This window comes from Sardina pilchardus, chromosome 12 (genome assembly GCF_963854185.1).
Source record: "Sardina pilchardus chromosome 12, fSarPil1.1, whole genome shotgun sequence".
Classification (NCBI taxonomy): domain Eukaryota; kingdom Metazoa; phylum Chordata; class Actinopteri; order Clupeiformes; family Clupeidae; genus Sardina; species Sardina pilchardus.
In genome coordinates, this window is record NC_085005.1 from 13,266,610 (window position 1) to 13,280,519 (window position 13,910).

At 42.0% G+C, this 13,910-nt stretch overlaps 1 protein-coding gene across 3 annotated transcripts; it reads right to left on the bottom strand.

The window, feature by feature from the left end:
* Positions 1–481: 481 nt before the first annotated feature.
* tbpl1 (TBP-like 1) lies at positions 482–13,200 on the bottom strand. Of its 3 annotated transcripts, none has more exons than XM_062550418.1 (8): positions 13,042–13,200; positions 12,071–12,309; positions 11,683–11,886; positions 11,263–11,345; positions 10,845–10,908; positions 10,539–10,642; positions 4,157–4,251; positions 482–1,853 (listed from the first exon to the last, which is right to left on the bottom strand). In XM_062550418.1, exons 3-8 carry the CDS (start codon positions 11,815–11,817, stop codon positions 1,774–1,776), a joined length of 561 nt encoding a protein of 186 aa, XP_062406402.1. In that variant the 5' UTR covers positions 11,818–11,886; positions 12,071–12,309; positions 13,042–13,200; the 3' UTR covers positions 482–1,773. The 3 variants fall into 3 exon arrangements, with proteins under 3 accessions (XP_062406402.1, XP_062406401.1, XP_062406403.1); XM_062550417.1 differs by having other exon boundaries at positions 12,992–13,200; XM_062550419.1 differs by lacking the exon at positions 13,042–13,200 and adding an exon at positions 12,822–12,905.
* Between the last annotated feature and the right edge of the window lie 710 nt (positions 13,201–13,910).

Below are 13,910 nucleotides of genomic sequence, written 5' to 3' on the forward strand. Positions count from 1 at the left end.
ATCTCGGCTCACAGGACGCTGTTGCGGGGTAAGTCAGTGCTGATGCACAACGTTGCTGACGGGGAACCCATATAACTTCGTGTCTTAAAACCCGAACTATCCCTTTAAGCATTTTACCAAGATTTTAGCTGTGCCAACAACGCTCTGGTGTTTTGCAAGCCAGGCAGCTAACTCTCTCATTTATTTAACAAAAACTCAATAATGCTGTTTTGAATTAAATCATACTGCAATCAAACTGTAATGATCAGGCGCTGTGCATGTTTGACAACAGCTTTTAGCTCATGATGTGTGTTTTCATCACATTCACAATCAATTTAAAGGCAACCTTAACAAGATTTGCCCTCAGGGTCCCTCTTTGTTTGAGAGGCACAATAATAAACAAACTAAATAGGCGTTTTTTGCAACAAAAGAAAAACGTATGATCATAACTCCGATATAATATAGAGGGGATGCAACGACAGCAGTCTGCAGAAAAATATCTCCAAATGTATGTAGCATAGCAGCTCTTTTGCGTTTCAATTCCAGAATTTCAGAGGGATTATTTAGCAACTAAAAAGTTGCTAGTCGCATAGAGGGCCGCTCAGACAATGTCAGAAGTGCCATTTGTCATGTTATGAGGTTATGTGCCATCAAAATTATTTGTAAATGTTATGTTAAGGTCAAAAAACAGTTAAGGGTGCCTTTAAGTATGTTGCACAAAGGTATTCATTTCTTGAACAAGATTCAATCAAATATGACATAAAGCATTTGTTTTAGGTTATAAATGTTTTAGATTTTTTTTTATTCAATTTTTTTTTTTTTTACAAAATACAAAAAAATGAAACATGACACTGTGTGAGACTTTGTACAGAACCAAAACGTGCCCTTCACAGAGATAAGCTTGAGTTATAACTATTCTTTCAAAGCAGAAGGAGGGCTTAAGCTTGCTTGAGAGTAGGCAGGTATGCTCAGGTACGGCCGTCTACATATGTAGGGTCACTCTTGATGGAAGGTCTTCAAGTGTTATGGGTGTTATTACTGTTAAGACAGTCTTTGACAGTACATGGCTAACAGTATGTGTAGTAAAATACAAAGATAAAATTATTTGTAATTAAAATGAAAAAGAAAGAAAGAAAGAAAGAACCAGTACGAGTGTAATGTGCAGTCACAGATGTTGATGTAAAAGAAAATGATTTGCCAGCCAGTTCGCATAGTTGAAATAAAAAAAAGAAAATCTCTCTCTCTCTCTCTCTCTCTCTCTCTCTCACACACACACACACACATTAATTCAGCCATGCACACATTCTCTCACTCACATACAAATTCTCTCTCGTGTGATTCTGTTGATCATAAAAGAACTGGCAATAAAAAACAGGACCGTCTTTCAGGACTGTCTTTCCCTACTGTTCATTGTGCTACGACCAATTGAAAACAACACAGACTTGCATGTTTATTAATGCTCTTTGTCACAATGATTGTAGCACAACAATTTTAACAACAGCCAGTTTGATGTTGGGTCTACACCCTAGGACTCCTCAGAATTTGAGCCGGGAGTGCTCGATATCACAAGTACACAATGTTCTCATGCAACGGGTATCTAACGCAACTCATACCCCGGAGGACTGATGAGGACGGAGGCCTTCTGGGGCCAAGGTGCCACCCATAACAAAGCAGAAGCTGCCACTCGCATTACCACCAAACAAACAAACAAAAGTTAAAATCAATTTAAAAACATCTTATGTAAGGTGCTTTTCAATGTGTGAGTGTGTGTGTGTGTATGTGAGTGAGTTTATCTCAGTGCTTTATCTTCCGACATTCGAACAGCAGCGGGTAGATCTGTTCCACAGCAGTGGCCACGGTCTGCACATCTGGCCCTGGAGACAGAAACGACGTTTATGAATATTAGAACTTCACAACTTAACAGAACACACACACACACACACACACACACACGAGTGATCGTGTGTACCAGTACTGTGAGAGGTCACAGTAGATGACCAAATACTATGAATAAATCCCCCCCCCCAGCACCACACACACACACAAAATAGAGCAGGTCAGCAAACTTGAGTGCCCAGTTTAAAGGCCAGAGTAGTATTTGTCTTGAGGTTAATTCTACAGAGAGTTTTATTTTTCCCTGCACAAAAGCCTTTGATGAAAGAAGGTGGGATAATCTGAGGCTCTGAGGCATGTTGTAACTTTTAATCTCAAATCTTTGTGCTCTCAAACACACACTATTCTCTCACATACACTAACACACACACATTATATAGGGGAACAAATATTTTCCTCCGTTAAAGAGCCTTGTTGAAGTGCTCTGGGTCATAATCAGCTCTACATGACCACATTCCACCACATAATTACACACCCTCTCTCACACACACACGCACACACACCTGAGGTCTAATCATATATATGATGAGGTCTAGCTGATCTTACATAACAGATAAGGACGGAGACAGAACATGGGCTACTGTAACTCTACTAGCAGATAAACCCACTGTTTTTAAGTGTGTGTGTGTGTGTGTGTGTGTGTGTGTGTGTGTGTGTGTGTGTGTGTGCGTGTGTGCGTGCGTGTATATATACACAGGGGAGAGTGAAAGAGAGAACATGTGTGAGTGTCTATTTACAGGAATTTTCTTTAATGACTCACTAACGTTAATGACCAACAACTGATTATTCCTTAAACCCCGATGCCACCTGCCCGCCTCTATTATGATAACACTCACAGAGCAGACCTAATAAATTCCTCAATAAAGTACTTTATTAAAAAAAGCCATTTTACATTTACAACTTTAGATTAGATATGTGACCACTGAGGCAATGTATCTATTGCCACTTTTACATGGCTTAAGGCAGGACACTAATGGGAAAACAACGAAAAATTAATAACAATAATGAAAACATGCTGTGCCCTTTTACATTCAACTTTTTGAACTGTATTTGATAGTCGCAGCAATTGGTACTTTTACATGGCTTAAGGCTTCTTTGAAATAGGCTAGACACTTGAAGGAAAATAAACATCTGAAAAAAAAATGACACAAACAATTGTATGTGGCTTATGGCAGGACGCTTGAAAGAAAACAAAGAAAAATGAATAACAAACATGTCGTGCCATGTTTTATTCTGTTTTTAAAAATATATTGGATAGTCACAGCAATTTATTTATTAGCATGTTGGCTACGCAACACCACATGCAGGCTAGGCCTCTGAAAAAAATTGGACACCTGTAAACTTAAATTAAAAAAAAAACAAAAACATTAAACAACTAGCGACTTCCTAAAGTTACCAGTTGGTTGGCCAATATGCTCTTATTCCGAAAAATCAACACATCTATATGTTCTGGAGTGAGGCGTCTGCGCAATCCTTCTGCTGAAAATACTCGCTCAGGTGGGACGGAGGTCGCAGGTACATATACAGAATTTAGCGAGCACCGGGAATCTTTTTGTGTTGATTTTCCAGCAATCTGCGGAATTTGTATCCAGGGGAGGACAGGCTATCTTTGAGGTAACTCTTCACTTCTGCACGAGAGATTTGTGCTGTTCTACAAATGTGCTAGATCCAGGGTGTCTGCAGGTTTTAACAAGTGCAATTTTAGACTTATTTAGACCTTTTTTAGACCATCATCGGTTAAATTTAAGACCTTCACGAAGTATAAAAAAAAAGAAATAACAAGCCAGATCATCCTGCATCCTGTGACGACAGTACATTTCCGTTTCACATCTGTAGTTTTATTATTACGTTCCACTAACAGCAACATTTCATGTAGAACTACACGGACCATAACTGCCACCATAACAGAAAAAGAAAAAAACAGAACGGCGTGGAAAAGGACGTAAAACAAAACAAAAAAACTTTAATCCTTTGTCGATATTTTGCATTGAAACGTAGGTCTTAAATTACTCAAACTCAATTTTAGACTTAAAGTGCAAAATATCTCTATATTTTAGACTTTTTTAGGCCTAAAATTGAAAATGTGTAATTTTAGACTTTTTTAGACTTTTTAAGACCCCACGGACACCCTGTAGATCATTTAGGGTTAACAATCATTAATTTAGTTCAAAATGCAGTCGACTAATTTATTAATGGCGAATAATCGATCATTCATTAGTGTGTGTGTGTGTGTGTGTGTGTGTGTGTATGTGTGTGCAGTGAGTGTGAGTGTGTGCGTGTATACCTGTGAGAGTGATGCTGCCAGTGGAGAAGATCTGTATTGTCGCCCTGAGCTGTTTAATGCGGTATGATGCAGCAGGGTGGAGTTCGGGCTCATAACTGAAACACACACAAACACAAGCACACAGATAAAACAGAGGTAGAGTACACACTAGTGTTCATATCCTTGGAATGTGCATGGCCTTGAAGATGCAAACTGCACACCCTGACTCGACTCAAACAGTAATTGCTACGTTTAGAAACGGTTAGTCAGAAATATAACTCCACCAGTTACTCTAGAAGTAAGAATCGCTGCCCGGTGCATAGGTGTGCTTGCTGTGTTTAATAAATGGCAATTAAGTGCCAACATATACAAGTATTATGATAAATCAATAAAACATCAACAATATCAATAAATGACATCGATCTTTTTTTATTAATGCATTCCTTGTGTCATTATCATTATTATTATATTCATTTTTATTTTTTGCCCTCTTCCTATTCTGTTTCAGGGGGCTTTTATTTTGAAAGCAATTTTTATTTTGAAACCGTTCCATCCGTGAGGTTGTAAACAAAAAAAAAACGTCAAACATAGACATGTGAACATAGTGAAATGAAGCAACACAGAATGATACTTTGAATGTTTGTGCACACTCTGAAGACACTCTGAAGAGACCCAAGGTTAGTGTTAATGGAATAAGTACTTATCAATGTGCATTTTAAGCCTTAAAGTCACTTTGAACTGTAGGCTAACTAAATCGTTTTGAAGGCTAGTTGAGAAGGCTAAATTGGTGTTAGGCTAACTGACGTGAATGAACGCAAAAATGCTTCCACACCCGTGATTTCAGAGTAACAAGAGGTTGATGTGCATTTTTTAACTGGCTGCAGCCTAAAATTAGATGAGTGTTGATGCTGCACGTGTCTGGTTTTGCGTTTTGGGCATACATGCTGGACGTCACGTTGGGGATGTGGCTGCATCGTCGATTCTACTTTTCAGTTCGAAGTTCGAGATTGAGATGTAATTTCGATCGATTTCGATTTAAAATCGAGATCGTGACACCCTTATTTGTAACCTGAATAACCAGACTGATGAGCTCAATAGCTTTGTATGGTCTTAATTGGGAGCCAAATCCACCTGATGATTGCCAATACCAACTGAATAAAGGACAGCGCTCACAGTTATTTTTGTAAAACCTTGTTGATTGCCCCACAGCTGTTTAAGGCCAGACGCCGTTCTTCTTGTCAATCACTCCTTAGAGCCCGCAAGTCTGCCTTCAGGACAGGTGACAAGGCCATGTACAGCCTGGCAAGGGTAGACTTAAGGACAGGCATCAAAGAAGCTAAGACAAAGAGAAAGCGGACGACCATCTGTCTAACAACAACCCACGTCAAGTGTGGCAAGCGTCTCTTGGTCAGCAAACACGAGAACATGGTAAAGAAAGCCTGCTGTACACTGGCGCCAACATGAGTGCAGTCACTCGGCACGCACAAGTTTTGACTGGCAAAACCTGGATGAACAATGGATTTCATGGAGCCGTGCCGATAAAACAGAGCTGAATCTTAATTTGCATGGCGGCGGAACAGTGTGATGCTGGTGTGCAGAGTTGTATTGAGAACAATGGAATCGAATGTAATTAATGTGGAAAGACGACTGCACACCGGCGTACGCAGCCCTGAAGACTCAGCAGCGAATTCACTTCCTGAGGGTCGTACGCAGGAAAAAGCTATAAGCAGAGACGGTTTATAAAGCGAGACGATTCATAAGAGGGTAAATCCTGGTTTCATTGTGACGTAGGGTTCGCAACGCCCAATCCCCCTTTAGGAGGCAATCGGAAGGTCCGGTGTCAATGTATTTCTATGGGAGAAATAAACATTATCTCGGATTATGACCAATCCCTTAGCCTTACATTCAACAATGGCCGGGTTTCCCAGATTCGTTAAGAAGCTCTTAAGTGCTAAGAACTTCTTAGGAGCGCTCTAAGAACATTCTAAGAACGCTCCTAAGAAGTTCTTAGCACTTAAGAGCTTCTTAACAAATCTGGGAAACCCGGCCAATGCAAGTAACGAACACATATTCCCACATTGAAATCGTATTTTCCAGAGAGATAAACACATAGAAAAACAACTTTGTTCACAATCTGTCTTTATGTCAACTAAGTGTAGGCCACCTGTTCTCAACGGCACACTGCTTCTCCACTGACTATTTTGTCACTGACCGGCGGTGACCGCTCCCTTTTAGCAGGCAGGAAGTGGTGCCATTTTGTTCCATTGAAAAACCCCTTTGGGTCATTCCACGTCAGTTCAACCAGAGCGCACGCACTTGCGTGAGGAGTGCATGAAGGGCACACAGTGTTTGGCCGCCTGGCCAAAAGTCTGCTTCGGCTGGTACACTTTGTACCATTTGTAACCTGAATAACCAGACTGATGAGCGCCATAGCTTTGTATAGTCTTAATTGGGAGTCAAATCCACCTGATGATTGCCAATTTTTTAACCTTGTTGATTGCCCCACAGCTGTTTAAGGCAAGACACACTTGGTCATTTCCTGGTCCCACCCCATGTCTCTTTCCTGTTCGCTTCCTGTCACTCTCTCTACTGTCCTGTCTGATTAAAAGGCATAAAAAAAGCCCAAAACAAATATTTATTATTATTATTAATAATAATAATAATAGTAATAATAATAATAATAATAATAATAATAATAATAATAATAACAATGAATAAACTAGAGGAGAGGCTGCTAGTGTCATTGTACCATGCCACCATCAAGAGTGTGACGTGGTAATGCGGCTGCACAGTGGCTGATAAAAAAAAAACTGCGGAGGGTGATAAAGACAGCCGCGGAAACAGTCAGCTGTCCCCTGCCCTCCTTGGATGACAGGGCCAGCTCTTGATACCTCTCTGAAAACTAAAAGGATTATCAGAGACCACATCCATCCCACACACCACATGCTCTCCCTGTTGTCTAGTCTGGTTTTCACCATACTAAGCTCAATCTTTTAGCCTACCAAAGCCGGTCGGTAGAATCGCAAACACGTCCTTCTGCTGTATGAACTGTTCCAGGGCAAGTTTTTGTTCTGTTTTCAAAGAAAACTTGCCTTTAACATCTTCCAAAACAGAAGAGACAGCGGCTGCTGCTTTCGTTTCGTTGCTGCTTAAGTTTCGTTATCGTCACGTCACTGGCCAATAACGTGCCAGGACTAGAGTATGGCCGTTTCTGATTGGAGCCAAAGATTCTGGCAGTGAAACAGAGAAGATAGATCTGCTGGTATCCAGCCTGAGCTGCCGGGCGAAATTCAAATTCCCTGGAAGTTCTGGCACGGTTCACCCAGCCTACCTGTTGCCCTCTGCAAGGAGATACAGAAGCATAACAAAAACAAATCACACAGACTTGTAAATACAGCTTCGTCCAATGCATGTGCCAACACCCATATGAGCCAACACACACACACACGAGCCAACACACACACGGGCCAACACACACATGAACCAGTGCCCCTCTGATGTTAAAAGTGCAATACTTTCTTACAAACAATAGCACACGTGCAATATCTGCAACAAGTGCAATAAAATGTGCATGTGCAACAGACCGTCTGTCTTACCCCTGTCTGATTTCATTTATTACAATGCCACTTTCACGGTCCTTGTCCTAAGTGTTTAGTTGATTCCTATTTATCCAAAATGCGCTTTTATCAGATGTAGCAACCTCAATTTTGTTACACAGACGACTGTACGATGACAATAATGACAATCTATCCATCTTCAGCGTGATTATGGTGATTGCCAAAAAGTTTACCATTTGTAGCCTGCCAATGTTTGACTGGGTCAAACCTGTGTACAAGGTGTTACAGTAGTCCAGTCGGTGTAAGATAGTTGAAGAGTGCTTTTGCACACCTTTTTGTGGGGACAGGTGTGGTGGAATAGGTAAAGGTAACCAGTTATACTTTATAAAGAAAACCCTGCACACTGTCCATTACGCATGCCAAACATTTATTCACAACGTTTCTGTCACGTAGGACCGTATTCACCTGAAGAAGGTCTACATGAGCGAAATGTTGTGAATAAATGTTGCGTAATGGACAGTGTGCGGGATTATCTTTATGAAGTATCACCAGTCGGTGTGAGCTGAACTGCTGCCCTTCACCATATTGCTGTCTTGTTGTGAAAAATCCAATGAACTATCCTGCAGGACACCAATATGTCTGACTATACTGTGCAAATTTGCAGACAGTGCATTTGTCAAACTGATAACAGAGCTAGGGGAGCCAAATATCATACGTTCAGTTGTGTTGTCATTCAGTCCTAACTGTCTCGAGTTCACTATCCATAGACAAACATCTTATTGAGAATATAGTGAGACATAGCCTGAGTATTACATGACAACTAGATTCTACTGTAGTACAGCTGAACTTTGTACTGCAAACCTTCTTCCACTCGGTCTACTTTGTTGACCCAAACAAGCAGACCGTGTATATATACATTAACAACTTCAATCTCAATCTGTGTAGAAATGGGGTTGATGAGGTGAACACCCTTCAGACCTGTCTGACTGGCACTGTCCTGCTTTAACCACCAGAGGGGGCTCGTGCACCATTTAACCAGCATAACTGCATCTCCATGCCATCTTAGCCTCCTCCTTCTTAGTTCAATTTTGAGAATTTGACTCTGTAACCTGCTCACTACTTTTGATTTTCTTCAACAAACCCAGTGCTACTCTGTAGCTCCTCCATCCCACCGAGCAGCTACTGGACGCAAGGTGACGTTTTCTCACAGATCTATTCGATGCACAGCCAAATAAGTTTGCTTTGTGTAGGCCCAGAAAGGTCCCCCAATAGTTGAATGATAACTTACATTATCATTTTGAAAGAAAAATTGAAATGAACTCTTCATGTAGCACATACACACGTCAAAACATGCTAATAAGAATATTTTGGAGGTGTCAGAGGAAGTCTATTTTGCCACCTCTGGAAGCTATAGGCAACTAGACAACTGATGTAACCCACTTTCAGTGAATTATGCTAAGCTAGGCTAACAGTGGGGATGTCAGACTGAATAATTGCACACACAGAAGGGATGATGGCTTTTCATAGCTGTCCGACATGCGCAAAGAGAACAAACTTGGTCTTAAGTGCTATCTGAACTAATTCAGATCAGCTGTATCAATCTTAAGATGGTTAGACTGTTTGTTACACCTCCTCTGGACTGTTCCTTCAGCCAAAAAGAAACATGATGGCAAGGTCTTAATAATAATACACTTTTGATCCATTTCATTTCTTGTTGTCAGGTGCCTCCAGCCTCCTAATCTGAGCGTGCACTACAAAGTAAAACACTATGCCGACCAATCAACTAGCTGCTTGGATTGGATCAAATAGTAATCATTTGCTAAGATACCATACTGTACAGCACCCGAGTCAGTCCTGATTTAAAATCACTCCTGATTTAAATCTACTACCAGTCATGAATTCCGTCTCAGGCTAACCTACCTGATGGAACTTTATCCAGGTCTGAGGAACATTAACAAACTTGGAAGCATTTTTTTTGGAATTTGCCTACTTCAGCTAAACAGCAGCTTTCTCAAAAATAAACATTTTGAGACCAGAAGTGTCCTGGAATCACTTTGGCACTGTGACTTGTGACTGGAGTTTCAACACAGTCCAGCTGCATTAGCAAATCAGCAGATTCTCCTACTGTTCAAGAACTATTTGCTGCTAATGATAGCACCAGTAGGGGGGAGAGAGAGAGAGAGAGAGAGAGAGAGAGAGAGAGAGAGAGAGAGAAAGAAAGAAAGAGAGAAACACACACATACATACACACTCACACTGCGGTGGTGGTGGCTAAGCGTTGCAAAGGTTATAGATGCTTGTGGATGTAGAGGTTGTCAAAATCAAGGTCTCTTTGACCTGAGTAAGGAGTTCAAGCTACATACTCACTATTCCTATGGAACCAGCCCACAGTGATTGAGGGGAATCAATCAGCCATATTGCAGGCTATGTAGTGTCTGTTAAGCCAGGTTTAGACTTGCTGCAGACAACGCGTTTGTGTTCGCATCATGGCTGCCTCGCGTATTTTGCGGTCGTTTGGTGCGTCGGTCGTGCATGTCGTCGCAAGCGAACATGACGCGTCCGCGAGATGCAATACTGATAAGAAAGTAGGGGGCGATCACTCCAAAAAAAGGTGACTGCAAGATGCATTATCGACATCGAAGCTGGGGGCAATCATGAGAGTAAACAATGGCACATGGCCTCATCCACATCTGATATTACTATAGTCTCCCCCTAATGAAGACCTCCAGTTGGGTGCATAATGCTGCAGCGAGTCTGTACACAGGACACAGCAGGTCGCACACGGGCACATACGCTTACGCTTGGTCTAACAGCAAGTATAATCCCAGCCTTAGTGTGCTCCTTACCTGGCGATGGGACGGTTGTTCTTGGTAAACTGGATGAGGTGGATTTGAAAGGGCAGAGAACAAACAGCCAGGACGTTTACCACCTTGAAGGCCGAGAACCTCACCTGTAGATGCATTAGAAGAGTTTAAAGTGTGGTCAATTTTTGCACATTTTAGTGATTAAGGAGTTGGAGATGTGCTGGGCTAATTGACTAGGTTAGCAGATGTCAGTTTTGTACAGCTGCTCAATTTCTGCAACCTGAATTGCGCAAACCAGGTAACTGGTAAACAAATTCACAGAAAGGTAGAGAATATGTCATCACCCACCTTGAATCCAAGTTTCTGCAAAACACGTGCAAGCCTTCGAGCACCTGCCTTGGCGTCCTCTTCACTAAACACACACATACAGAGACACATACAGACACACAAACACACCCACACACATGCAGGCACGCACGCACGCGCACACACACACACAATTACTAAACAAGCAATAGATGGTAGCTTTATAAATCCCGAGAACATACAAATTGCAAAGTGCAAATTGAGAGTTTCTGTACATAAACAGAGGCCAATTAGAAGGGAAAGTGCACCTGTATTTAGTGAACCCAAAACATCACAAAATCATTCTATGACAATGTCAAAGGTCAGATAATGCACAATAGATCATGGTTACATAATGCTGAATTATGACAAAATATCCAATGGGTGGCTTTCCACTTTGTTTGTTTTAAGTCAGCCTCACCTTGTTGCTCCAGTGCAAATTATTTTTCCTGAGGACCAGATAGAGGCGGTGATTTTAGGTTTACGTAGCTTCATCAATACTTTCTGAGACCCCAGGAGAGAGTGTGTGTGTGAGAGAGAGAGAGAGAGCAACATTGGATAAGGTATTAGATGATCACTTCTGGGGAATTGTGGTGATTTACATTGCATGGCAGTAGCTAAAGTAGTGTAGGACAGCTGTCAATCACTGCTTAGTGGGGCAGTCGACTGAACTAGCTTGTAAGTGGTATGCAATCAAGAGTAGACTGGCTGAGTGTCCATTGACATACATCAACAATGCATGTTCCAATTAGTCTGACTATCACCATACTAAGCTCAATCTTTTAAGATTCCGGCAGATCAGGTGGGGTTTACCCAGCCCAGTCTCCAATATTAATCTCACCCCGACTTCTGGTTTGTAAATGACATTCAATCCTTCTAGTGCAATGGTCCGCAGATTCAGATGGCATCTGGTCCTAAAGGTGGCCACGACGTTAGTTATGATGATATCCAGCGCCACATCGTTGCCGGGATCCATGAGGACGCCTTAAAGGTACACTTGCCGGAGTTGAGAGATGTGCATGCCAGGAACTGGATAGTTGGACAACTGAAATGCAAAACATCAGGGGCCTTCAACGGCAGGTAGATATAACAGCAGGTCTTCTGTTACCTAGTAACAGTAGTGTGCGGATATCACCGAATGGCTTGGATACTGTAACGTTAACTGGTACAAACGCGTATACCCTGACATATTCGAATTGACAGCAGGGGCACAGCACAGCACAACCCACCTGTAGATTTGTTTGAGTTTACTTGGACGGTTTTCCTTTAGTTGTTTCTGTTCGACTGCGGCCAAGAGGGTTCGAATTACGTTTATGTTGCAGGTGCCTTCTCGTGAGGGCTTGTTGACGGCTTGTCTCGAGGCACCATGGATGCTTCTAGCTAGCTAACTGTCTGCGTCTGCGACAGTCAACCATGGGTCAGTTTCTCCCTTTCCTCAGGGAGCAGGTGTGGTCCTGTATTCAGAACACTAAGAACGCATAAGCACACAATATGGATAACATTAACGTTAGACCCTCAGGAAAGATGATTGCTGTTATTACCTACAAGAGACGTTAACGACAACAACCTACACAAGGAACACTAAGTTCTCGCAAAAATGATTTCGCAAGCATGGGAACGTTTGTCAGCCAGCAACCTTAACGTTACTTGAAACCTAAATGGTGCAGTCGTTTTAGCTGGACAGCGAACTATGCTATAGTAGTCATAATAAGTATATTAGCAATGCAAGAATGGTTGAAACAGTACTGAATCTGACAAGGTACTGGAATATATCATGACTGTTAGCTCTTAGCGGTTCCCACAAACAAAGAACATCAAGCTTGTTAGCGAATGCGGTTCTGGCTAACAGGATGCAACGGAATGCTAGCTAGCTAGCAGAACTTGAGTTCATCACAAAATGATAACAGCGACATTTATAGTTTGGAAGTTGACACACATAATTCGTCAAATGTACTGTTGTTGAAAAATTAAGCAACTAACAGTCTAGTTCCACACAATGTCTAATGCACTTGTTGTCTGTCCAGCACCACTACAGTATGGGCAGTTCAAAAAGCTACAAAGTATTCAACACAGATAGCGTTGCTAACCGGGCACCTACATTGCACATGCCCCCTCAGTCGTACATGCTAGCTACTGGCTAGGTAACGTACCGGTATGCTATTTTAGCTGGAGCCGGGTACCGTTAGTGAACCACACTCACTGTAATTGTGAAGGGATGCATAGTCATAGGTGCAAATATAGCATATCGCATGTGTCTGATGGTTTCCCCGTTGGCTACACCTTACTAGCTTTAAAACAAGGGAAAACTGCATGTAACGTTTGAGGGTTACTGTTTTGGTTGTGGTCGACTCGGGTCGACTTCCTGACGTCAACGCTTCCAGGTTCTGTGTGTAGACAGAAGTAGCTGAAAAAACTGTAGTGACATCTAGTGGACATAAATGTACGTACGTGTGTGATGGGGGGAAAAGACTGGCTTGAAGCAAACCTGTGTATTGTAAACTTAGAATGACACTACTTTGTAAGCTAATAGGATTAAAGTATTTGTAAAACAGAAACCACCAAATGAAAACTGTTTACTTGCAATGAAACAGAGTTCTGATTCATCATCACAGAAGTTCAGCCGGCCATGAAAGCCTCAATTGAATCCTGCCAAACAAGCTGCAACCATCCAACACCATGCTTAATGGGATTTGCATTTGACACCCTTTTCCTTTGGAAAGCTCTGACTGCGTGACCTCTCCAGGGTTTATAGTGAGATCAGTGTGAAAGCTGGTGTTTATTTTCTCTTGTCTCACGTCCAGTCAGGTCCTCAGAGCAGGCAGCTTTTGTCTTTGCCGTGGCGGCCTGAACACACATCTGGGACCCCTGGTGCATTGTTTGTGGCTTTGCGGCCATTGGAAAACTGACAGAGGATTCTAAGTAGCCGTCTCTGACATGTGTGCTGTGAGAGTGGCGGTCATTACCGGTGAGACATCCCAGCTGTGCGGACAGACGATGAATGGGCCGAGGACTCTTCCTAGAGGCACTAATGTGAATGAGCTCACACTGCTGAGGCCTTGTCCTTGTTGC